Source organism: Ochlerotatus camptorhynchus, unplaced genomic scaffold, assembly GCF_037179485.1.
Source record: "Ochlerotatus camptorhynchus isolate MF236.1 unplaced genomic scaffold, CSIRO-AGI_Acam_v1.1 ptg000330l, whole genome shotgun sequence".
Lineage (NCBI taxonomy): Eukaryota > Metazoa > Arthropoda > Insecta > Diptera > Culicidae > Ochlerotatus > Ochlerotatus camptorhynchus.
This window is the reverse complement of record NW_027040818.1, coordinates 7,723,848-7,751,656: the sequence shown is the minus strand read 5'-3', so window position 1 is coordinate 7,751,656 and position 27,809 is coordinate 7,723,848. Positions and strand designations below refer to the sequence as shown.

Below are 27,809 nucleotides of genomic sequence, written 5' to 3'. Positions count from 1 at the left end.
GAGTTTTCTTGAAGGTTTTGATCAGGATTTTGGTTGGTTTTGGAGGACATTACTCCTGGCAAGTTTCCGTCAGTTCCACTTGTTCCCGGGACACTAAGATCGTCTTTGTTCCCAGAATTCTGGCAACTTTCCGGCTTCTTGCCTTTGAGATCGTCACTCGAATCAACCATCCCCTCTGAATCGGGTTTGTACATACCTTTTTTCCGTAGAGTTGTTTGCCCAAACTTGAAGTTGATGAGGAAATTACATGCTTTAAAATGTTGCATGGACGCCTCATCCACAGTGAAGAACCACTCAACGTGTTTCTCATAGAGAGTGTTACGTTGAATTATCCTCCATTTGTTGGTGCTCCGGAGTGTTGGGAGGGTTGAACATTTTCGGCACGAAATTGACCTTATTGTCCGCATACCACTTCAGCACGTCCTTGGAGTAGTGGCATGAGGCCAAATCCGGCCAGAAGATTGTTGGGACGTTGTGGGCCTTCAGGAGAGGAAGCAGCCGCTTTTGGAGGCACTCTTTTATGTACACCTGTCCGTTCATCGTGTCCTGGGTCACGAAAGGTGCACTCCGCTTCCCGCACGTGCAGATGGCTTGCCAAACCAGGAATTTCTTCGCAAATTTGGACATCTTTTGAGTGCGGACATGCTTCGGAACGCTGAACTTATCCTTGGCCGTGAAAAACAGGTTGCCGGGGATCTATTTGAAGTCGGCCTTCACATATGTTTCGTCGTCCATGATGCAGCATTCAACTTTCGTCAGCATGTTGAGATACAACTTCCTGGCACGGGTTTTGGCGGACTTGTTCTGCTTCTCGTCGCGATTAGGGGCCTTTTGTACCTTGACGTTCGAAGCCCAGCCTTAGTTTTGGCCTTCTGGACAAAACTTCGGCTTAGGTGCAGCTTCTTAGCCACATCCCTAACGGAGGCGTTCGGATTTCGGTTGAAGGCCCCAACTACGCGGTTGTGATTTTTGGTGTTGTACGGAATACTTTTTCCTTCACTTCTGGGCTTCCGATCGGTGGTCAACCGTTCCTCGAACCGCTTAATCACTCGCGACACCGTGGAATTTGCGATTCCCAACGTTTTAGCGATGGAACGATGCGAGAGATCCTTGTTCTCGTGATGAATGCGCAAGATTTTATCACGCACGAGGTGTTCTTTCGACTCCATTTCCGCGAGTTTTGATCACAGGACTTTAAAACTTGCAGGATGTAAATAATGCACTATGAACTAAATCCACCCAAATTTTCATTAAATTCTACCCAACGGTTAAAAAGTCATCACAATTTCATAGTGTGGCAATTTCATCGTGGACACCCTTTATGTACTCAAAACGTAGTTTTGTGATATTTTTATCTGTTTGTTCAACTGCTAAGTTATATAATTCTCGTGGAGTTGTTATGGTGTTTCCATAATCTCGAGCAAGACTAGCTTTCTTTGCCATTCGCTTGAGAGTGCCACCAATGGAATCACAGGGACCTTTTCCTTGAGACGTTGCAAAAAAAAAATGCCATTCTGTTACCTTACTGTTTTTTTTTAATATTTAACTAATTCAAAAAAGGCAGTCTAATCGGAGACGAGCCAGCCAACGGCTGAAAGTCTCCTTAATAAAGATATAAAAAAGGCAGTCTAATGCTCTTAAAAAAATCCCAAAGCTTCAGATTTTTTTAAGATTTCTGTTAGTTCAGACTACGGAATGTTCAAACATTTTCTTACTTCGAGATCTTCAACCAATTTCCCTAGATCTTATTTGTATCAAGTTAAAGATTTTTTTTTTTTTAATACTTTATTATAGAGATTTTTAGCCATAGGCTAGTTCATCTCTTATAAAGATTTTTTAAACAATGTCTTAATTCGATCTCTCGCTCTTTACAATTCGGTTTAATGTCCCATTCAGCTTAATAGTTTCCGGCCTTGTGACCTTACAAATGTTGGTTATCCAAAAGTAAATGATACTATCGAGATAGGTACTAAGAAAATTCAATTTGCATCACTTTACTAAGCTTGATGCCTCTTATGTTTGAAAAGCCCGAGAGCTTACTGAGCAACTGTGTTATGGGATTTTTATAGTTACTAGGCCGAACGCTATTCAGCTGATTGGGTCATTAGACCAAATTGTAAAGAGTGAGAGATTGAATTTAGACATTGTTTAAGAAATCATTTCTCATAATCACTCCACATTTGAAGATAACTTCCAGTTGACTTACACGGTAGGCTGACAGATTCATAATTATTATTAGCTGACCCATAATTGTGCGGTGACTGTAAAATTGATGTGTAATGGATCAAAACATTGTATAGAATAAAGATCAATGATTTATTTTATAACGTTCGAGCCATTTTGTTGAATATACTTTCATCTTTACCATTTTTTTCTTGAAGTTTTGCTATTGAAGATAATTTACCTACAAATATCATGGCAAATTTTCACTTTGGTCACGATAGAAAAAAAACCGGGATCCGGGAAAAAACCGGGTTTTTAAATGAAATATCATTGATATTTGTTTCTAATCTGCTATCTAATGCTTCGTGAGGCCTCATAACATCATCTTTGACTCTCCGAATCATCCTGGAGCTCAGATGTTGAAGCTCTACACAGACTCAACGAGGTCCCGACTAAATTTTTCAACTCGGATAGCGTCGCGGGATATGTAGCTATATGTTATATGTATATGTAGCTATATAAACCTTGACGATTTAATTTTATATGGATCCAAAATATTCTGAATATTTTAATTTCTTTTGTGAAGAAAGCTGAAATCTTTTGAAAAACCGGACAATTTTATTTTTAAGCATGATTTTACAGTGATTTTTAGAAAAAAAAAATAAAACCCTCCAATGAGGACTTACGAAAAATTATCAACAAGAGTAACATTTTTTTTCATGGAAGATGCCACCTTGGGTAGCAGTGATGTTTGTCATGTCCAACCAATTCACTATTTGGCGTGGAAATGCTCTTTTTCCATTTTTCATGATTTGCGTCACAATGTCTTTAAAAATATGACGTTTAATTTGATTTATAAATTGTTTTCAGTTCAGTTGGAAAATTTTCCACCATGTAATGACGCGCATAATCATGATTAATATCAATTATCGTCCCGAACGAACCTTTTTGACTACTTGTTTGGCCTCGATAGGTGCGAGGAAGGCTATTGCTTTTCAAAGCATCAACAAAGTTTTGTTTAAATGTGAGTTTTAATTAGTCTCATTTCCATCTTGAATTTGACGCACGAAATTATCTAATAGAGTGTGGAATATTTACCTACTCTAATAAACGACGTTGTTGAAATTTTCCACTTGCGCAAAATTGTCATACCGAGGAAGAAGGGAACTTAAAAAAAAATTGTGATTGTTAAAATCAGAACATCACTTTATTTTCATAATCAGTCACCTTAGTATTATTATGGGCCACTTCCATTTGATTAACACACATAATGGACAGACCCATAATAGTGACTAGCTAGCTCATAATACTAGGGGCACTGTAATATGAAATAATTGCTTAATAAATGATTGAACTGAAAATTAAATAAGATTAAAATATTTATACAATCGAAAGAAAACAAAGCAAAAAGAACAAGTATAGATGGGGAAAATAGGAGAAAGTAGAACGGAACACAAGACAAAAAATAAAGAATGCAAAATAGATGGTTGACTGTCGATATTAAACTATAACAGTTTAAAATTCATCAAATAGGAAATGCAAAGGAAATTATATGAACGAATTCCAAAAAAAATAACTTGCCTAAAAAATCGTGAAAGAAGAACACTTAATTACCAATAACCGAAAACAACTGAGCAATTGAAAAATAAACACAGGAAAATAGTGATTGAGACTACGAGATCGGCAGAAGCTTTCGTAAACAATTCAACGTTTAACTCGCCTCAGCTCGGGAGAAATCCCATTAAAGTGATATTCTTTCCAACAAATAAATATCGTCAGTCAAATATTGATTCCGCGTAATTTGTTATTACGCTACAAGTGGTTCCACTAAAAACCCCGGTATCAGTCTGCGACGACGGTGCTGACGTCGTCGGAAGATGACGCGTTGACCGCTGTGGGCAGAACTTGAATTCGATTGCGTCAACGTGAATGTGTTTTCTATTTACCTATTTATTATTTTTCGGAATCAAAGCATGCAGTGTCATGCTTTGATTCCGTGCCAATCTTCGTTAGTGTGTTTACTCGATCCTTCACGATCACTCTGCGAGTGACTGCGCAATGTGTATGCGTACATACGTACCGGTAGTATAGTATGTAGCCTGACGTGCCCCTTTTACCAGCCGAGCAATCGGAGTGGACTTTAGTCCCTCTGTTTTGCTTCCTGTGATTCTCAGCAAGGTTTTTGAAAATCAGCACAAATGTTGGCAAATTTTATTTTTGCCGGAGCGGATTCTACGGGTAATCGGCGTGCGTCGTAGAGGAATTTGTTTTGCATGTAAATTGTGACTGACATGGGACGTTTGATATTTTTCTCAAAAAATCTCTGAATGCGCAATAATCTCTTCGAGTTCAAGGCTTCTGTAGGCCAACAGCTTGCCTAATTAAAATTTTAATTCATTGTAACGGCTTAGGTAAGTTTCGTGCATTCGAACGATTTCATTGACTCTACTACCTTCGCATTCAAATAGCAAATCAAACGTTGCCTGAGGTGACATAAGACTTGCACTTGTCACTTGTGTCACAAACAGAAAACTGTATAAATAGCGAAGAAGTGCTAACTTGATATGGTTATTTTTAGCAGCTGCGATTTCTGTAGCACATGTCTATAATTGTAAACAGAAGCCAAATCTTGCCTAAACCCTTCGATGCGGAACGAGGCGGAGCAATTTTGGACCGATTCGGTGACTGAAAATAACTGGCCGGGTGCGCGCGTGCTACACGTGCAAAACCAAGTTATTTATCTTGGCTTACGAAAAAGTTGGTTTGACGGAAAACTGATTGTTTGCAATGTTTACCCCGTCAGTAACCTATTGTAGACCAGATCCTGTGGTGTTGACACGAACGTCACTAACGTGCGTAATTATGAGCCGGGAAAGACAATGGTTGTTTTGTTTTTCTCAACAGGCTGACCAACCTCGTCAAAGAAGCTCTTCGAGTGATGCACATTCAGAGATCTCTTCAAGCAACCATCCGCCTCCGTCTGTAACGATTTATATTGGAAATGAAAGGACGCAGACACATACTTGTGGGGCGGTTTCGCTGTTTGTTAACAAAGATGTTCGAAACGGGATGGCTGGGCGAAAATTGGTGGATGAGCTATTTTGGGAGCTGACATGAATTGTGTGCCGCGTTTGAGGATTTGTAGGTTTTCAATGAATGAGTAATGATTTAGTAGGAGTTTGTGAATGGATCCACAGTAAAGATTGTTTACAAAATAACCTTGCAAAGCACCTCTAGGATAAATGTATGATTTTAAAGTAGATGAAGAATTTTCTATTGGAAAAGTGCCTTCAATTGGCAAAATTGGTTTTGGATTTTTGGGATCATTTTACTCCATTCCATGGTGGTAAATCAATCCTGCGAATTTCTATGGATTTCTCCATAAAATTCTCCTAGACTTTTCCTCACAATCTTCATGAAATTCTCTTAAGAATAACGATGTAATTCTATTCATAATCAACTTGGAATTCTCCATAGAATCATCCACCTCACAACGCTTATGAAATTCTTATCAGTATTACCTTGGAAATCTCCTTGGAATTCTTTAAGAAATCCAAAATCCTATCTAAATTCTCTAGAAAAATCATCATGCGAGTTAATTTAAGTCCAAGAGCAATGACAACTTTCCACAGCCCAAAATCATGATTTCTTTTTCAAATATGGAACCGTAGAAGTCTGAAAAATTCTAATGGTCACCCGAGCAAGAAACGATCACTAACCGAGAATGACTTAATGAGGTATGATATCTTATTCTGGTATGCTTGTTGTATGAAACCTTGTTTTGATAGTAGTCACGTATCGAAATATTTTTTTAAATATCAAATGAATACCAAAATAACAAAATATGATCTTTCAGCTTTTACCCGAGCAGGAACGAATATCTCGATACCTTTATTGGCATAGATGAGCCTGACATAAGAGGTACAATACCAAAATCTATTCGCTGTTAAGGAAATCGCTTTCGGTGATAATTTTAATTATCATAACAACAGTTGCACATTCGCTTGAATTTTAAATAGTGACATTTTGAAAAATGATAAAGTCTTTAACAGATTCGTAGAAAAATCTCCTATCGATTGGCGTATTAAGAATTAAAATCCATCATCTCTGGATCAAAATCAGACCACTTTCATGCCGCGACCGACTTTGGTGTTTGAAATCGCACCCCCAATGTTGCCTTAAAGTACATAGTTAGATTTAAACATATCTAGATAAAGCTGGAATTATGCGTAACAGCTTTTTTAAACAATGACTTCTCTCGATAATTTTGAGGAATTCAAGGCACGCCCACACAAACAAGCATTACCGTCGGGTAAAGGAAGTCTTACCCTACCTGATGGTGATGTTGATTTGCGTGGGTGAGCCATGACTTTCAAGACATCGAAAGAAGTAATTGTTTACAAAAGCTGTTACGCCCTAATTCCAGGTCTATCTTGATATGGGAACTGACATCCGATTGATAACCTTGACAAATGTCCAAAACATACTCTTATAAAAATTTATGGTGTTTTTGAAATGAACCGTTTTGTCATGATGGTTGAGCAATGCAGAACAAGTAGGGTGTTAAACACAGATAAACCTGGTGAGCTGTATGTTGTTTGGAATGAGGGTGGCGCGCTTGGCATAGATGACCCACAGCAACTCACGAAGAGCTACTGATTCTGATGCTTGCAGGTAGCCTTTCGTTGTGTACTGGAGAACAATGTTCAACGCCACGCGTCGAAAACACTACTGCTGCTGCAGCTGATGCCGACGACCGGACACCACCCCACACGGTGATTGGAACTCAATCCGATCAGCGGTTGAGGCCAGCCTTGGTAGCTACCTGATTGCGGGGAGCCTTTCGTTATGTACTGGAGAACACCACCACTCACCACGCGGTGATTGAATAAACACCGTTTGGTGAGACCGGATGGAATTCAACTTTGAAATCTGTGTTAGGGAAATCGCTTTTCGCAGGCAATCGATGATAATTTTAACTATCATAGCAACAGTTGCACATTTGTGCAATTTTCAATAGTGACATTTTGAAAAATGATAAAGTCTTAAATTTAACGAATGCGTAGGAATATATCTGAGCGATTGGTGCTAAAATGATTGAAATTGATCCAGGGGCAGCTGAGTTATTAATGTTCAAAATCTTTCATAATGTTGTTACATGTTCCATTTTCAGGTTTCACAAAGTGTATTCCTCATATAGAAATCACAGACGCAGTCCTACGTCAAAACCTGGACAATTAGAGAATATCAGTGAATTAATGCTTGGATCTGGAAGATCAGGGAATTTCAGGGAATTTAATTCAAATCCAGGGAAATGTTTCTTTTTTATAACAGAAACTTATTAATAAGTATGGGTGACTTCGCTAGTTTCAAACAACTTAATTACTCGGTGTAGTTTGAGGATGGTTTTTCATTTCAAAATTTAAATAGAGTTGCGAACTAGTGGTTGTTCAATGCTTGATGTTCATTTTTGAAATTTGAGCAAAAGTTACCCAAGTAAAAGGGTATTTTGATGATTTTGTGCCTATTATAAATTCAGCTACCACTGAGTTGAACTGAGATAAAAATCCATTTCCGTAGAAACTAGATATTGGTAGTTGTTGCAAAATTTAGGCTGCTAATGGGTATGTGCGTCTCTTGATAGATGTTACACCTAATTGCGTGATACAAAATTTAACCTTCGAGTAGATTGGTGCGTCCGCTCGGTTGCTTGATCCAGCTGTGTTCAACAAAAATCAATCCCTTGAGCGCCTTAGAGTAAATGCAAGAATGGTAAAGTGTTGAGCTGAACTTAGACAAGGCAAGTCAGCTGAACTCAATTGGCTAGAAAAGTTGTGCCTGGTTCAACTGTTTTCAATTCGAGTGAGTTGAAAGGAATCGTTTACACGTTGAAACAAATTCAAAATGTGTTCTTCTTAACAGCTTGATTAACTCAGACAACTAACTAAAGGAAAATTTGGGAGGAATTTTGGTTGATCGCTTGGAGTAGTACTTTTATGATTGAATAATGATTCAAATATACGTAGACAAGAATTGCCTTTATAGCATAGAGTGGCTTTATTGAGTATTCTAGGTCTTCATTGGAAACCTGGTAAGCTCGCAAAAATTAGCTTCTCAGTGCAATTTTAGTATTGTAATGTTGCTGCTATTGCAATTTAGATGGAATTAACTTACAGAATTTTGGAGGTGAATGCGCTGTTTTCACGATTTCCCACTGGAGGAATCCACCCGCAAATTAGCTTTTGGTTAAGCGTGTTATTCGGAATAATTTCCTTGCGGAGCAGGGTCTCAAAATGTGCTCAAGGCAAAACAAATATAATGGGATTAAAAACAAGAGTTTCATATGTAAAATGCAGAGTGACCAGTGAACCGGGAAAACCGTAAAAAAGCTGGGAATTTGAAGTCACCGGGGAAAAACCGATAGATGCCAAATCTGGAGAAATATTCTTCGTCCTCTCTTCGAAAACAATAAGATTTCAAGACCCTTGGACTGGACTAGATTTTCAGGATACACTCATTGTGAAGAACTAGGGGAAATGGATGAAATGTCAGCCTAAATGCTTCTAATTTGGGCCCATACATAAATTCAGGGTGGCCAGCAAACCGGGAAAACCGGGAATACCGGGAAATATCCGGGAATTTGAAAAGCAACCGGGAAAAACCCGGGAATTCGACGACAGAACCGGGAAAATAAATTAACATACCATAGAAACAAATTTTTACACCAGAATTTCAGAATAAACCATTAAAAAAGAGTGATCCTTTATCAAATGAATGTCTTGCTCATTTTGCTGCATAATGTTATTATTCGTTTTATTGTTTTTAGAATTTAGTCACTCAGCAATATTGCAAATTGATTTTTGTCGTCTCAATCTCAGATGTAAAGTGCATGGTCCTTAAAAGAAAATATTGAAGATGTTGGGCTTTGGAAACAAATATTTGTAAAACCCGAAACTGAATCATTCTTTTCCGGGGGTTTAATTTTTCGTTGTTCAAAATTTTCATGACATAAATTCCAGAATTAACTTGGAATTCTGTTCTGGATTATCTTGAAATTGTTTTGAAATAAACCAGAAAACACTCCGCGTAATAATTACCGTTGAATTCTTTTTGGAATTACCTTGCAACCCCTTCTAAGAATTTAATTAGAATCATTCTTAGAATTCCCTTGAGCCTATCCGGAGACTTTGATTCCTTTGAAAATCGTTTCAAAAATTTATTTTAATTCTATTGAAAAAAGCAGAAACTTTTCGAAATTTTATTTAGAAACCCCTTGGAGTATTTCAAATAATTTCTTTCTAATTATCAGGATTTTTTTTTACAATCAATTTTGTTGGAGTTCTGTGATGAATCTTTCGCACTAGGGTTGATATTATTGCCAGAACATTCTAAGAACTCTGTTTCTTGTTGAATTCTGATGATAATTATCTTGGTATTCTTCTTAAAATTCATCTGTCATTTTCCTCACGATCCCCATACAAATCTCATCAGAATCATTTAGCAATTTTCCTCAAAGTTTTGTTTTTCACAACTCCTTTTTAAATCTTCTAAAATTACCTAACAATTTAATTGAGAACTTGCTTTTTTCTCCACAGAAATTCCTCCAAATTCATCTAACAATTTTTTAAGGATTTCATGTCAGAATAATTCTGGAATTTTGCTCAGAACTTCTCCTTCGAAAACTGTGTGGGAATCCTTCTCAATATTTGTTTGAAATCAACACTTTTTAATTTTACTAAAAAATCCAGGGTTTGTCCACTAGATTCTATAGATTGTTCTGTAATTTGTTATAACCCTTAAAATGATTCCAAGTCTCAGAGCGTGACATTTATGACTCCACGACTCATAAGTATGATATTTTTGTTTTTTAAATCTGTGATCTTGAACATTTTTCAAAATCTCACATTTTAATTATTTTTTCTGCAAATCTTACATCACAAAGATTCAGAATCATAAATTTTGACAAAAAATTTTCTAGTTTCAGACTCTACACAAATTTTAAAGCCCCAGAATCTTGGGAATCTTCTTAAATCACATTTTTTAGCCTTTCAGTAAATTCCTTTCAGAACGTTCTTAAAAATGCGGTCAATTTCGTTTTGTTGTTGAATATTAACAACCGGAATTTTTTAAAGATTTAAACCGGGAAAACCGGAAAAACCGGGAATTTCAAAATGAAAATTCACTGACCACCCTGTAAATTCAGCAATCGACTAAATTTTCAATAGCGACCAAAAATATCCATTAGCAGATTTTTAGCGATGGGCCCAACCTTAGATCTATAGGCCAACATTAGAGTCATTTCCCATATTAAGAGAATTTTAGACTTCTTTCCAAAACAATTTTGAGCAGAAGTAACTTTACGCAGAAGTAATACGAACAAAATATTTAAAGTACATAACTCTAGATGGGAGCTTACCATCAATCATATTGTCATTGGTCGAAAGGTACAGTAGCAGCAGCTCCCCTACCCGTGTCTCCTCGAGATCTTCAAGTCGACGATGACAGGAACACATACAGTGGTAGAGGTAGCAATATTTAGCTATAATTTCCAAATCTACGACCCTTCAGATAACGACTTGAGTGCGGTACAATCGATTGAACTGTTTCAAACACATCGGAAGGATACCCCTCACCATCCCTCTCCAACAGGGGAGTTTGGTAAAGAGAGATGATCAACCCGATTCGTACCTTTCTAAAAGTTGTCCTTGCTCGCTTTCTACTAAGGGAAATGGATGTAATGTCGGCTTAAATGCGGTTGCTTAAATTATAGGTTGTATTTTTGTAATGGATGCAGAAGGTTTTTTTTATTTAGTATTTTGTTTCTACTCAAACTTACTTTAAAGTTTACACAATCAAACTTAGGAATTTGACATCCTATGGTTGATTTTATAATTGGTGTAATAGGAGAAATGGATGTAATGTCGGCCTAAATGCCCCTAATTTGGGACCGTACATAAATTCAGCAATCGACTAAATTTTCAATAGCGACCTAAAATATCTATTAGTACCGTCCCAATAGATAAAATAGATAAAATTGATAAATAGCAGATTTTTAGTGATGGTCCCAATCTATTTAAGATCCATAGGCCGGCCAACATTAGAGCCATTTCCCCTATTAAAATAACCAATTTCAAATAAAACATGTAATTATTTTAAGTTAATTAGAATAAATAACTAATAACCGGTGACTCCAATGCCATGTTCCAACAAGGAGTTTTAAGAGTTATAAGCTATTTATAAGATTCCAGATCAATTGTGATACATTATTCTTGTATTACGAATACTAACTTACAGGGCTTTAGTCTAAACATCGTATAAATGTTATCCAATTTTCATAATAAATTTGAAGGTTTATGTTTGTTGGAGTTCTGTTCTGATTTTGAAAACAATCCCTTCAATCGACGGTTTGTCTTAACTACTAGATCACCCACGCACACTAACACCACCATCAGGTAGGGGAATCTGATAGAATTGTTCTCCCTTAACTTACCAGTATATTCCCTATCACTTGTATTACGAATACTAACTTACAGGGCTTTAGTCTAAACATCGTATAAATGTTATCCAATTTTCATAATAAATTTGAAGGTTTATGTTTGTTGGAGTTCTGTTCTGATTTTGAAAACAATCCCTTCAATCGACGGTTTGTCTTAACTACTAGATCACCCACGCACACTAACACCACCATCAGGTAGGGGAATCTGATAGAATTTTTCTCCCTTAACTTACCAGTATATTCCCTATCACTCTTCTCGTAATTACCATGTTTTTAATTCCCTAAAAAATCTCGATAGAATTACCTTGGAATCCTTCGTAACATGATGGAGCCTCGCTCACGAGTTTGAAATGAGCAGAGCATAGCATTTTTTCTGAGGAGTAGAATTCCTACTGTCAAATCATTCCACTGAGCTTCAGAGCTTGTGAGCGAAGGGGGATAAAATGAGAGTGAGGTTTGCTGTCATTCATGTTCATGTTTTCTATCACACGCTCTTACTCGCACTCTTGGTGAACTCTAAGCTTTTTGCGTCGAACAAAAAAGTCATCCGGAGTCTCGAAAAGCGCACCTCACGTCAAATCATCCTCTCGCTGAAGTTCACTCTCCCTCTCTCTCGAGGAGTTTTTGTTTACTTCTACCATATTCCTGATGCCACTCACTCAATGTGAGGGCTGGCTAACTCGCAAGAAAATAGTGTTTTAAAACCCCCAGTGAGTTTGAGGGGTTTCAGCAAGCCTGCATACCTGTGTTACTATTTCAATAATTAAATTCCTTTGATTTTTTTTCTCATTATTTTTTAAACTGCAAACGCTTTTCAGAAATCCCTTGAAATTTTCTTCTAAATTTTCCTCCATTTTTTTAGAATTATCCTCAAAATATGATCTTTTTGCATATTTTTCGGAATTCCTTTGAAATTCGTTTCTGAATCTCCTTCACTATTCGTTGGAAATTATCGTCAAATCACCCTTTAAATTTTGTTTATGATTATCCTTGAATTCTCCTTAAAACCTGGTATCCTCTTCAAGATCCAAATCAGTGTTGGGAAAATATCAGAAAAATCAAATCTCACCAACGCCCAAGATCACGCTTGATTTTCGTAGACAAAACTCAACAAGCAAACTACTGCGGTTGATTTTGCAAGCTGTGATATCACAGCTCGGAATATCAAGCTAACAAAACTCACCAACTGCAAATTTCACCACTGTGGTGAGATTGAGTTTAATGATTTTTGCTTTACACGCGAATGCAACCGAAACTTCCATAACGGCTTGCAGCAGTCCCTTCGCGTCTGCCATCGGCGAAGATTAAAAAGAGATAGCAAACTATGCTTTCTCTTTCTAAAAAACGATATGCAATGGAATCATTTTTGTGTCGAGTCAACTCTCAGCTTGATTTTTGCACATTGTGAATAGTCTCGCAATATCAAAGGAGCTTGTAAAATCAATATCAAGCATAATATTTTGTTCCAATATCACGCGTGATATTGCGAGCGCATGAGATCATTTTAAATTTTAGATTTAAATTCTGTTTATAATTCTCCTTGCATTCTCCTTAAATCCTGGTATCCTCTTCAAGATCCAAATGCAAGTCGCTTCAGAATCACCTAGGAATTCAATCCAGAACTTAATTTTTTCTCCCCAGAAACCCATTGGAATTCATCTCGGAATTTCTTAGGACTACATCAAATTTGAAATTCTGGTCAAAGTTCCCTTAGAAACCGGAATGGCAGTCCCGATTTGCATACAAATCGTTTGTTTTTTAGTCCTACGTAATTTTTTTTTTATTCCTCATCGTTATAATTTTTTTAACTCCTCCATAGTTGATTAAACAGCTTTATTCGTAAAGGATTCATCAGTGCTCCATATAAAAATTCAGATTGCAGCGTTATCCTCGCAAAATGCTTCAATGCCTAATTTAGGATGCACTTGTAGCAATTCTTATCGCAAAAGTCATCTTAACCCTGCATCATACAACCTTTGTCTCACTGTTATCATTGACTATTATTAGGGCTATAAATTTGTCGCCTGCATTGCAATTGAACTTCATGATGGCAGTTGTCGCCGGTTCATGCACAACTTATCATCCATCATCATCATCATCATCATGATTGCGATCATTTGAGGGCTACTTGCCAACAGATGCTTGTTCTTCTTCGTCTGAATTATGCGCCGTGAATTTTTGCTTGATTGACGCTTGTTCACGTTTTCGACACAGGTTTCGCAAATTTGGCACCCTTCCAATTGAAATACTGAAAACATTCATATTTCAACTTGCCCCAGCGGCAGGCAGAGCGAGTCAGTCGTTAATTGGTTATTTATTTGAGTGAGATTTGGTAAAGAATGTTCACAATTTTGCTGTAAACTGCATTTTTTTTTAATTTCTCAAGAATAAATTCCTCTTTTCTTTATCTTATCTAGGCAGAAACTGCTTGCCTCACTTTTTACCCTTATCTCTGCCGTCTTCCGCTTGACGTCAGCAGAAGCGGTTTCGACCCGGCTGACCTGCTAAAATCCGGAGAACTTCGAGATTGGACATAATTAAATTTTTCAAACAAACAAGGTCAATCGCCGATTTCTTGCGAATCAGAGCTCAATCTCAAAAATTAACAACACCAACTGATAGAGGAATGATTTCTCTATCATTTGGTATAGTTTGTTGGTGAGATACTGAACTTTTATTCGCGAGAATCCGGCGATTGACGTATTTATTTACAAAAGCAATTACGCCCAAATCCTAAAGTTTTCCTGAAATGTACTTTTTACCCGATTCGTTTGAAAGTTATTCCCGTCAACTGACAACAGTAAATAAATTCAGTTTATTTGCATCACCTGAGCGTACTCGTGACCGCGAACCTGCCGTAAATCCCAAATGGCACCAACAAATGTTATAAAGCTGTAATAATAAGCAACCAGACTTTGCCTAACTGGCTTATCGTCGTTTACTGTTTTCCCATAATAATCAAAGTCTGGCGTGGTTTGTTGATTTAATTATCAAAGCCGCGCGTGTTCCAATGTTGTCGGAACTCCCCACATGTCTCCATAACGTACAACAGTGTCGGACATGTGCCAGGGGGATGCTAGTAGGATGGGCAGCAGGATTGCAATACTCCCTCTATGTGTTTGAGCTGTCATGTGAAATCTCACTGCGGAGAAAGGCGATCTGGTTGATTACGGATGCGATGATCAATGATGATCACCACCGTGGCGCTCTTTGTCGCAAACCGGCGAGAGGCGATTTAAATCGGTTAACGGGTCAATATATAAGTAGGGGTAGCGAAGAGGAATAGGCTCTGTCTGCCCGGTTCTAAAATGCATCCGATCCGTTTCGATACGTTGACGATAGAAAGAATACACCCACCTGGCTGCGGCTGGTCGTCGTCACTGTGCAGCCGTGTAGGTCGCACACAGTTGCACATCGTCGATAAGACTGTATGCGTTCCACTGTAGTCGCAGTAGAAACCCGACGAAAAGTTCGTTATTCTAACCACTTTGATCGAGTACCTACAGTGTGGTGGTGGTGAGGACGACCAATTTCTCATTTCCGTTGAATTTGGTATGTGAATAAAATTCGTGAAACCATCCTCCTAACGCTTTTATTTGGCAGAATGAATTGGTTTGAATGCAGTGCAGAGGAAATCGATTTTTAATGATTTCCAATTAATTTTGATAAAATTGTTGACTGCATGATTCAACTTGAGCTAAATCACAACGCTTGTTGATGTCGTTATCGATTTTGGTGTTGTATTCTTATCTGTTGAACGGCAACTGACGTGGCAGCTTAGCATTTCATTTCCCGCATTACCACATCAATTGTTATCAAGTTATTTGAAAGTTGCATTGTTTCGAAATTTTCCATAAAAGAAAGTCCTTCGAATCGTATTTGCAGTTTACATTTGCAAACTGACAAATTGAACGGTATATCACTTGTCGTTGAACTCATTCAGCATGGCGACGGTGAGCTACCTCGTTGAGGAAAATGACAAAATTAGCACATGTGTTTATTGTCATTTTTTTTTTTCGTCGAGAACCAGTTCAAACCGGATGGACTGTGCACGTAAAGTGCCGCCATTTCAATGTCGACACGATGGTAGTAGTGTGAGGGGGTTGAGAAAAGAACTGTCATTTATCAGCTAGACAACGGTAATAAAGTGCCGGGCAACGACAATAAACGTTCTGTTGACCGAAATTTTTCTTTTTCTTTGCTATTGTTTCTTAAATGTTTGTGAATTCAAATGTGTATAGAGCATTTCCAGCCCAAAACGCAAACCGGTTGGTCATGAGTGTTTCCGATTTGAATGAAACATTTCTCACGTGTTCGCTGCTACTAATGGTTGCATTTTTCATTTGAATATGATTTTTTCCTCCAGAGTAACTTTTGAAAAGGGCGTATAAAAAAATGGATTATTTTTTTTTCAAAAAATCATAACTTGAAAACTATTGATCTGATCAAAATAGCATATGAAAAGAAGTTTTAGGTAGTTGAATTATCTTTGCGGAAAAAAATACACTGAAAGAAAAACTTAGTAAATTAGTATCTAAAAAACGTAAAAGGATGATTATCTCAAAACACCCCCCCTTCGATCTTTATAATTTTTTTTTTCAAGAAAACTGAAAAAATGCCCTAATATTTGGTGAAGAGTGTATACTGGTAACTTTCTTAAAAAAAAATTTATAGTTTTTGAAATTTTTATTGGTTTTTACAAGTTGGTGAAATTGCATATTTTTTAGTAAAATAGTAATTTATTTGGATTCTACGCATAATTTTCAAAAACATTGCACATAAAAACTTTTTTTCTAAATCCAGCCGTTCTCAAGTTAGTGTAATAAAAAAAAAATAATTATAATAATTTTCTACATTTTGGGCCATTTTCAAATGTTAGTCGTGATGTCCAGCAACGAGATGTTTTTCCATGAATATATATTAAAAAACAGACAATTCATTCTCAAATATGGTAGCTGTCAGACTTACCCGTTTCTATTTAGGCGCAGCGGAAAAGAAACAAGTTTATAAGTAAATACTCTCAAATATACCCAAATAATCAACAAACCCACTCATGTGCCTTTTTTCTGTCCTCTATTAGTTGTATACCTGGATAGAATTGTGTATGTCATAACAGAGGCTCAAAACATAAACAGGTAAACAAATATGTTATTAAACCTGTAATTGAGATAAATTATCTAGGTACTTCTCTGACGTATACCATATTGTGCCTTAAGAGCTCATCCCGCGATATCACAACTACATAAAAAGGCACCCCGTGGAGGCTTCTTACACTCACACTTAAAAAAGTTTGCTATAATCAATTGTACCTAATGAAGAAAGGTATAATGTCAACATTGTAATTTTCTGCTACATATATATATATTGGGACGATCTTCACCTGTTCCATTCAGTTCATCTCTCTTAGCGTTTCAAGTTAAAAAGCAAGTAGTTTTTTACGATGGATAACAATTTCAAGTGTTGTAAACCTCCACCTAAATCAATTTCAAAGCATGACACAGTAGCAGTTCAGTTGTTTATCTCAAAATTATTAGAATTTTTAAAGTTGCAAATAACAGTCCAAAAGTGTATTTTTATGTCAGATGGAGCAGCATCACAATACAAAAACATAAAAAATTTTGCTAGCATTTGTGGATTTAAAGATAAGCATACTGTAGAAATTGAATGGCATTTTTTTTGCAACTTCACACGGCAAAGGTCATTGTGATGCGATTGGCGGTACCCTTAAGAGAATGGCAACCAGAGCAAGTTTAGTTAAGCAACACGAGCACCCTTTAACGAACCCTTAACAACTGTACGACTGGGCAAATAGTCGTAAAGAAGATCTTCAAACAAAAATGTCATTTTGTTATGTTTCTACGGAAGAATACAAAAAAGCTGACACGGAATTTGATCCAATTTTTAAGAAAGTGAAACCAATTCCTGGAACTCGAAAATATCATTGCTATATTCCAGTTTCAAACAACCAAATTGCAGTAAAAATATTCTCTAATTCTAACGATACACCCAAATTATTCAATGTATTCAAATAATATGAGTTGTAAAATAAAATAATAAATATATACTGTTTTTTATCTCAACAAATCTTTCATTTGACCACATCAACGTGCTTCTCTTCCGCTGCCTCTAGATAGAAACGGGTAAGTCTGACAGCTACCATATCTGAGAATGAATTGTTTGTTTTTTAATATACAATCATGAAATAAAATCTCGTTGCTGGACATCTCGACGAACATTTGAAAATGGCCTAAAATGTTGAAAATTGTTATAATTATATTTTTTTAATTTGCATTAACTTGAGAACGGCTGGACTTAGGAAAAAAGTTTCTATATGCAAAGTTATCGAAAATTATGCGTAGAATCCAAATAAATTGTTATTTTTCAAAAAAATATGCATTTTCATCAACTTGTAAAAATCAACAAAAATTTAAAAAATTATAGATTTCTTTTTAAGGAAGTTACCAGCATACATTTTTCACGAAATTCAAGGGTATTCCATCAATTTTCTTGAAAAAAAAAATTATAAAGATCGAAGGGGGGGTGTTTTGAGATAATCATCGTTTTACGTTTTTTAAATACTAATTTACGAAGTTTTTTCTTTCAGTGTATTTTTTCCGCAAAAATAATTTAATTACCTAAAACTTCTTCTCATATGCCGTTTTGATCAGATCAATAGTTTTCAAGTTATGATTTTTTGAATAAAAAATAATCAATTTTTTTATACGCCCTTTTCAAAAGTTACTCTGGAGGAAAAAATCATATTTAAATGAAAAATGCAACCATTAGTAGCAGCGAACACGTGAGCAATGTTTCATTCAAATCAGAAGGGGTCGAGACAAAATTGACATTTTTTTTAACGATTTGAGCTAGAAATGCTCTATAATTAGATTTGCAGTGCAAAACAAATTGGAACATCGGCTAAAAGAATGCAGGGTGGGAACTGAACCAGGAAAACCGGGAGAATCGGGAATAGCCCTATAATCTTGAACAGTTTTCTATGATCAGGATCTTTAAATTTGTTCTCAACTGAAGAATCCTGTATGTTTAATTTCTGTGTCCGGAATATAAAACTTAACTGTATAATTTCTTTGAAACTTGTATCAGGATATCTTTGAAAATTGTTCATGGATTTTGTTGCGACAACCACTGGGTCGTCACCGGGCGATTGTGCGACTTGACCGAATGACAGATCGAATCAGGACCTTTAAAATTGAAAACAGCAATCAGAAGTGTTTTTTCTTAGAACTACGGTAACTTTAAACACAATGTGAAGTTTACCTGCTTGTGGAATTATTCAATATTAATATAAACCTGCTCTGCCTTAAATTAGTACTAGAATAGTGTTCTGGATTAGGATTATCTAAGCATTAGAAATCCGTAAGTCTTTTCCATTATTGAATTCAGAATTTGATCTAATTACAGGGTGGCAGGTGAACCAGGAAAACCAGGAAAACCGGGAAAAAGTCGGGAATTTATTTTCACCAGGAAAAACCGGGGAAAACCAGGAATTTCATAAGTCCACCAGGAAAATAATCTTGTTTGTATAATTTAAATGGGTTTTAAATTTTATGTATGTCGAAGTTCCTTTTTTATAATCAGGTCAAAACTAACCATTTTGTTCAAGCTTAATCTTTCACACAACTAAACATTGATGAAAAAAATTTACCCTGAGAATTTAGTAAATATATTTTGTATTTACTTTTAATTTAATTATTTTCTCGAATCAATTGCATGTATGATTTGTGCATAATTGATAGCAGACTTAAGCAGTGCCGACGCGTAACTACTTTGAAGTACCTGTTCAACATGTTCAATCAAAAAGTTTTATTTCTAAAAACTTCAGATAAGGCCTTCGAACTTCATGCAAGTTCTACAAAATTCGGGAAAGTCTTACAAGTTTCAGGAAAATCCTGTGAACTATTCTGATTACCTACGACGGTCAGGAAATCTCTTCGAACCTTCAGAGAAGTCTTACGAACTTCAGGGAAGTCCTTTGCTCTTTCGGGAATAACTATGAATTTTACAAATTTTTTTACAGATTTAATGTAACTTCTAAGACATTTAGGTATTGCCTAAAACTGAAACTATGACAGTTATGGATTTTTTAAACTATGACACTTTTGGATTTTTTTTTCCGAATTTCAGAGAAGTCTTCAATATTCTTGGGAATTCCTCTGAACTTAACATAGTTCTCCAAGCTCAAAAAACTTTCTAGAACTTCTGAGAAGTCGATTGAACTACAGGTAGTCCTACGAAATTCATGGGAGCTCTCCAAACTTCAGGGAATTTCCAAGAAATTAAGGAAAGACCCACAAACTTTTGGAAAACCCTTCGATATTTAAAGCCTTATGAACTTCAGGGAAGCTCTTCTAAATTTAGGGTCTTCATATATTCAGTTAAGTCCTTCAAACTTCAGGGAAGTCCTCAGATCTTCGAGAAAGTTCTTCGAACTTGAAGGAAGTCTTACGAACTTCCGAGAATTTCTGCGAACTTCGTGGTACTTCTACGATATTTAAGAAATTACTATGAATTTCAAAAAACTCCGAACTTCAGGGAAATCCTAAGATCTTAAAAAAAGTCCTTGGAACTTCGGGGAAGTCCCATAAAATTCAGGCAATACAAACTTCAATGAACCCTTCTGGAAAGACCTTAACGCTTCAGGGAAGTTCTACGAACTTTAGGGAGTTTCTATGAACTTCAGCAGTCAGTCTTTTTAATAATAAGAGTTATTAAACCAGCGTTGTTTATGAAATCTTTTAATCATATGATTTTGAAATCATGTTGTAATCAAAATTCCGCTAAATAATCTGGAAATCCGTAAAATTGTTAGAAGCAAAGGTTTGTTTAAAGAGTCCTCATTCATATCACACTTCGCAATTTCACCTTGAGATAAACTAGCCTGTTGGCTAAAAATCTCAATAATAAAGTTGAAAAAATCGCTGTTTCAAAAACAGAAATCCTAAAATTTAGGGTCTTATAGATCTCTTAACTTCAGACATTAGATAGGGCTCCGCGCTAGTCCGTCACCACTAAAATCGCTCATTTTACGGGTTATCGCAAATGTTTCGGTGTCAATCGTAATTAATCTTGTAAGTAAAGATGCTTTTGCAAAAACATGAGTGAAAACGCTTTGCTATTGTAGTTTTAGCACATAGAACGGAAATAGGCGCCATGATACGACGAAGTAGCGCGGCTCCCTACTAGCTTCTTTACAGCAAACAATCAGATAAAGATTTCACGGGCATTCATAAGAACCTTAATACCTATTTTGGTTTGTGAAATTCCGCATTGGGCGAAGAATGATGGTACAAGGATTCACTTTATTTTTTCTATTAAAAATTGTATTTAAATATGGTTTTTAAAACCAGGAAATTTTCAAATCATTGACCAGGAAAACCAGGAAAAACCAGGAATTTCAAAATGGAAATTCACTTGCCACCCCGTAATTAGCTTCTTAATCTAGATTCACCATTAACTAAATCTAAAGTAGAAAATCAAATGATTGGAATCTGAATGCGTTATTCTAATACTGAAATGTAAGTACATTAGATACCTACATATTGATAACATTAAAACCTAAATAAATTTGCAACTTTGAAGCTGTCAGCAACAGCTAGCAGAATTTTAGTGTTTCGCTTCCAAATTATCGCAACAGATTTCTTCAGGATCGTTTCAGAACACTTAAGGAATTCCCTTGAGAAAACCGTTGAAATTAACCCTACATTTATCTTTACATTCTAAAAGCTCTCGCGAGGATTCACTTTAACTTCTCTCGATTATGTTCTCTCCAATTCGCTTGGAATTATCCTGGGAATATATTGGTATGCCATTTAGAATGTAGAAAGGTTTTATCCCAAAATTTGTCCAGTAACGCTTCGTAGATTACCTTTTCGTGGTGCGTTGCTGGCATTAAGCTCTACCACCGAAGCCTGGTTCGAACTACTTCAAACTAGGGGAACAGAATTGTTTGCTAATCAAAGGAACACATCTTAGTCCTTTTTACTTTGTATGCCTTGTTGATAGTGAAAAGACTCGGCTTTGTCCACCGAGAATGATCTTGAAACAAGGAAAAAATGAGTTAGGTAGTTAAAGGGTGTCCACGATGAAATTGCCACACTATGAAATTGCTCTAACTTTTTAACCGTTGGGTAGAATTTAATGAAAATTTGGGTGGATTTAGTTCATAGTGCATTATTTACATCCTTTTTTTTTAAAGTTCTGTGATCAAAACTCGCGGAAATGGAGTCGAAAGAACAGCTCGTGCGTGATAAAATCTTGCGCATTCATCACGAGAACAAGGATCTCTCGCATCGTTCCATCGCTAAAACGTTGGGAATCGCGAATTCCACGGTGTCGCGAGTGATTAAGCGGTTCGAGGAACGGTTGACCACCGATCGGAAGCCCAGAAGTGAAGGAAAAAGTATTCCGTACAACACCAAAAATCACAACCGCGTAGTTGGGGCCTTCAATCGAAATCCGAACGCCTCCGTTAGGGATGTGGCTAAGAAGCTGCACCTAAGCCGAAGTTTTGTCCAGAAGGCCAAAACTAAGGCTGGGCTTCGAACGTTCAAGGTACAAAAGGCCCCTAATCGCGACGAGAAGCAGAACAAGTCCGCCAAAACCCGTGCCAGGAAGTTGTACCTCAACATGCTGACGAAAGTTGAATGCTGCATCATGGAGGACGAAACATATGTGAAGGCCGACTTCAAACAGATCCCCGGCAACCTGTTTTTCACGGCCAAGGATAAGTTCAGCGTTCCGGAGCATGTCCGCACTCAGGAGATGTCCAAATTTGCGAAGAAATTCCTGGTTTGGCAAGCCATCTGCACGTGCGGGAAGCGGAGTGCACCTTTCGTGACCCAGGACACGATGAACGGACAGGTGTACATAAAAGAGTGCCTCCAGAAGCGGCTGCTTCCTCTCCTGAAGGCCCACAACGTCCCAACAATCTTCTGGCCGGATTTGGCCTCATGCCACTACTCCAAGGACGGACAATAAGGTCAATTTCGTGCCGAAAATGTTCAACCCTCCCAACACTCCGGAGCTCCGCCCCATCGAGAAGTACTGGGCGATTATGAAGCAGCACCTTCTTAAACGACCTAAGGTAGTGAATACAGTCGAGGAACTGAAGAAAGTATGGGTTTACATGCAAAAAACGGTTGATTCACAGGTTGTGCAGAATCTTATGGCCGGGGTTAAGGCCAAGGTGCGGGCATTTGCGTATGGACTGTAAATAAAATACGAGTAAAATGGTAAAATGAAGTTTAATAGTTATTTCTCAATCCCTGAAAATTTGATGGCAATCGGATGAAAACTCGAATTTTGCGAATCAATTTTGTGTGTGGCAATTTCATCGTGGACACCCTTTATTCTTCATCTACGTGATTCCTAATCTTTTATTCGCTGTTCTCTAGTTTGAAGTGGTTAAGACTAGGATTCTGATGCATGGTTATTATCGGAGTCATTGCTTGATTTTGTTGCTAAGGAATCCGTTTTTGACTGCAAAGGGGGCGCGCCTTTGGAGGGTGTTCCAACACTCCAAAGGGTTTAAAGAACGGGACCTTAGGGTTGATGCATATATTATGTCACGCTCTAAGGGGGGGAGGGGGGTCTAAGATTTTGTGACAAGCAATGCATTAGGTATAGGAAAAACGTCACGATAGGGGGGAGGGGGTAATTTTTTGCTCGATTGAGCGTGACATTATTAATGCATGGGCCCTTACAATTAAAGTCGGATCCTTGCGATAAAGGCAAGAATGACAACTGTATAAAAACCGATTACTTCTTCATTTCTCAATTGTGATGGAGTAATACGACATGCACTAAACAAAGGAGACGGGGTATACCACAATAGATCAAATTACTGGTCGCAGTAGTGTTAGGTCCCGAACAGAGGAAAAAAAAAATTTAAAGATTTCCTCGAATATTTATAATTCCATCGAAATTTTCGCCAGAATTTCCTTGAAATGCTCTTGCAAAAGACTTCTTGGAATTTTCTTGTAATCTTCATGAAACTCTCCTTCATAATCTCCCAGAACTCAGAGTTTCTTTGGAAATGTGTTAAAAATTTCCTGCTGTTCACCACAGTTTTTTTTTAATTTGTTCAACATTATTTTGATTTTTTTTAGGATTTCATTGAAACTATTTTCAAACTAGCTTAAAATTCTGCAAAGAATATTTTGGTAAGAATTAGTTTCCCTTGGAATTATTATCCATATTTCCATGCAGCTTTCTCTTTGATTAATTGATTGATCAACATTTAAGAGATTTTCGTATGTAGGTAGGATTAGGTGTATTGTCAGGGCGTATCATCATTAAGTTTGCCTTATTTAATTCACTTTGAATCATCTTCTGAATCCCCTTGGAATGCTCCTTGACATGTCGTTAGATTTCCAACCAATTTTCCTTAATTAGTGTTACGGGATGTAATGTCAGCCTAGCCCCTCACTTCGGCCTATCAAGCACATAACTCATTAATTCAGCAATAATACACAATAGTAATGAAAAACCAATTCCACCTCTGCTGGGAAATTGTAATCCGTAGATTATTTGCCTATTTTTGGGACCAATTTAGATCAATTATTGTTCTTTTTCAAAGAAAAAGTTTAGTGCAATCTTCATATTTTACGATTTTTTGCGCCATGATCTTGCCGTATTACTGCACTAACGAAAATCTACACAGCCAGCGGTGTTCATAAAAAAACCTGATAATTTGGCTCTAATGTTGGCCTATGCATCTAAGATTGGGCCCATCACTAAAAATCTGCTATTTATCAATTTTATCTAGATGAACGCGTCATTGGGACGGTACTAATGGATATTTTTGGTCGCTATTGAAAATTTAATCGATTACTGAATTTATGTATGGGCCCAAATTAGGGGCATTTAGGCCGACATTACATCCATTTCCCCTAGCTTCTTTTATCGAACTATGTGTTGAAAATAGCTGGAAATGTCTATACATGGCCGTGGGGATGCAAAGAGAAAATCTACTAAGGGAATCTGTCAATGTTACTTAGGAGCTAATGCTTTATTCGGCTTGCTATTACTTGACTTGACAGTTCGTTATATGTGGTCGTGAGATGATCTATTTGGCTTTTATTTTTATTGTAAAATCATTTTGATTTATATTAGGTATGTGGATCAACCGGAAAGAAAACTTTGTCTCTTTCATCCACATCAGTTCTTACGCGGGAAGTGAAAGTGACGTCAACAATGTGGTTACGTATGAATGATAAGGAGTGAAAAAGTAGCACGATTTCACATGCCGATCCTTTGTAGATCGAGGATCATCGTCGATAGGACGAAGTTGCATCCATTTATAGACCCAATTTGAGTACAGTAAACCTATATTACATCCAGCTACCTGGTGAGTTATCATGTTATAATGGTGAGATTAAACAATTTTCAGTCGTGCCTAATCAATATCCAAATAATAAGAATATCTAACAGGGGAATATCGACTGCAGCTCAATTATTCTATAAGATACGGCATAAAATGTAAATGAAGCATTCATATTAGACCCAGGTTAGAGACATATACCCTACCATAAAATGTATCTTGGTGTAAGCATAGGATTTTCCTTCATCTCACAAGAAAATACCCTTGAAACTCTTCTAGTACGTTGGAATTACCTTTGCAATTCCTTCGAAATTCTCCTTAGAATTTCCTTGGAATTTTCAATAAAAATCCTTAAATAATATTCTTCAAATGCAATTCGTTTGAAAATATTATCAAAATTCTAATTCAAATTTTGCTCAGGAATCCTAGAATCTGAAAACCAACATGAAAAACTATCATCAGAAATTTTCCTGAGTCTGTTTATAAATCTGTTCAAAATACTGTTGGAATTATGTATTCTTAAAATTCACAAGCTACGCTTCCCGATCTCCATAAAATTTCACTGTCACTTAGCGGTTCCCTATGAGGTTCTTTTCAAAACTTTTATGAAATTGTTCTAAGAATTCATTTCAGAACTTCCTTTCTTCTTCCCAGCTATTTTTTTGGATTCAACTGAGAATTCCTTGGAATCCTGGTCAGATGTCCCCTAGGATGTTTACCAGACTTTTGTAGTTATTAATTGAGGGCTTTCGATGCCGGTACAGGCAGGTCACTTTTAAGGAGCTAGGTCACTATTTTCAAGTCAGTCACTAAAATGACACTTTTTTACATATTTGTCCATCCAACCGGGAAAGATCATATACAGGGTGCGTGACGAATTTTTGCAGTAAATGGCATATTTGAGAAAAAATACACCAGTTAGTTATTCTAGCAATGAATTTTGTGCGATTTATTTTCTTTCGCAACATATGGAAGTTGTAAGTAAATTTATTCATAAAAAATTGCCTTCCCTTTCGACGACTGTAGTTAGACGCTTCCGGAAACTGCAGTATGCACGTTTTAAAATGTTTCGATCCATAGATGTCATCACTGCCTTGATTTTAGCTTTTAGCGACTTAAGTGTGGTGTGAGGGGTTCTATTGGTATCCCGTTGGACGACGCCCTATACAAAATAATCCAACGGATTGATATCGGGACTGCTTGGGGGCCAAATTTCTTCCTCCCAAATTTACGAAATATTTTCCGTAAGCCATTTCTGTGCTTTATTAGCAGTATGAGCAGGTGCTCCGTCTTATCACTTTCCCAAGCCTTTTTTAATATTATACACTGTTCTTTCAGAAACATTTACCGACCGAATTATTTCTTTCATGCATACTCCGGCGCGCAACAAAGCGACAACGGCTGACAGATTGCTCTCTTGTTTCGACATCTTTACGTTTACTCAACATTGTTTGTTTAAATCTTACACCTAACAGTATAAGCTATCCAGTGCTGCCAAATATATCTAAATCATGATGCACAAGCATGAGAAATTACTATTTGAAATTTACTGCAAAAATTCGTCACGCACCCTGTATACTCATTCCAAGTAACAATTTTGGTTTTATCATAGTATTGTAGGCCCTAATTTGGTCTTGAAGAATCTTTCAAATTTTTATAAAACATGCAATGTTACTTGGAATCAATTTATAGCTTACAGAGTAAATTTTTATAATTTCTTTTGGTGTTTGGTGGTAAAAAAAATAAAGAGCTGAACTCTAGGCATTTTGGAAAACCGAATAAACCAAACCAATGATATTAGTTATGGGGTTACACGAAGGTTTGCCCATTCTTCATTAAGTCGAACGATCGTTCAATCTGCAGAACTTCAGGTATTCGGGATTATTTGGACAATCCAACCAATTTTTTAAAACTATTAATAGTTTTAAATTATATTATGAGTCTCCATGAAGTACAAATTCTGAGTGGACATCGAAAAAAAATTGATTAACATATAAAATATCTCCAGGGGGTAACCCCGGCGTAGTGGTTAGCATCCATGCCTCTAACGTCAAAGTCACGAGTTCAAATCTCACCCCATAAGAATGTTAAAGTGACTATAGTAGCCAAAAAATCTCCAGGGCAATTCGGAGAGTGATAAATATTTTGGTAACACATCTTTGTATTCTACAAAATGTTGTTTGGCTTAGAAAGCTTCAATATTGAAACTCCAGGAAGATTTGAAGATCTTTTAATACCGCGTTTCTCGCTCAGGTCTCTTGTATAGATACATGCGTTTACCTACAATGAGACTATTTGATTTTGTACGAATTCATGATTCCATGAGATTTCTGAAGATCATGAACATGTTAATGTAAATCTCATCTCATTTTTTTACAAAGTAGAGGTATTCTAGAGCTGCTCAGAGATTCGGAAATATTTCAAGTCCAAGACCCGCCGCCGGGATGTTCTGAGGCATAACATCTCTGATCACACCAGGGGAAGTAAGGCCGTTGGTCCCCGGTTCATGAGTTGATGGGTCGATAGGTAGGGTCCAGGTGTGGGAGCTGCCTCCCTGGCGTCGGTAGCATTGGTGCTCAGCACGGAAAACAAGATCGACGGAAAACAAATCAAGGAAAGAAAAAGTCCAAGACCGTACAAGATTTTGTTAAATGATTCTAGTGAATATTCTCAACAACTCCTAAACATCAGACACGTGTTTTTTTTTATAAATGTTTGCAATCTTCGATGACAATGATGATTTTTTTTTAAATATTCGTTTTTTTTCAACCTGGCAAGCTATTCAAATGTGATGCTTTCTGCTGTTGA

The 27,809-nt window shown here is 36.8% G+C and overlaps 2 protein-coding genes across 3 annotated transcripts in view; both read left to right on the top strand.

The window, feature by feature from the left end:
• The window catches only part of LOC135708503 (uncharacterized), a 46,482-nt gene extending 23,381 nt beyond the window's left edge, over positions 1 to 23,101 (top strand). Inside the window, exons 2-3 of the mRNA XM_065230621.1 lie at positions 21,752 to 22,566; positions 23,074 to 23,101. Coding sequence (XP_065086693.1) covers positions 21,899 to 22,566; positions 23,074 to 23,101 — 696 coding nt within the window. The 5' untranslated portion in view covers positions 21,752 to 21,898. The remainder of the gene's footprint in view (positions 1 to 21,751; positions 22,567 to 23,073) is intronic.
• SCaMC (Short Calcium-binding Mitochondrial Carrier) overlaps positions 1 to 27,809 on the top strand; it is a 107,907-nt gene that overhangs the window by 54,706 nt on the left and 25,392 nt on the right. The gene's annotated exons all lie outside the window — the stretch shown is intronic.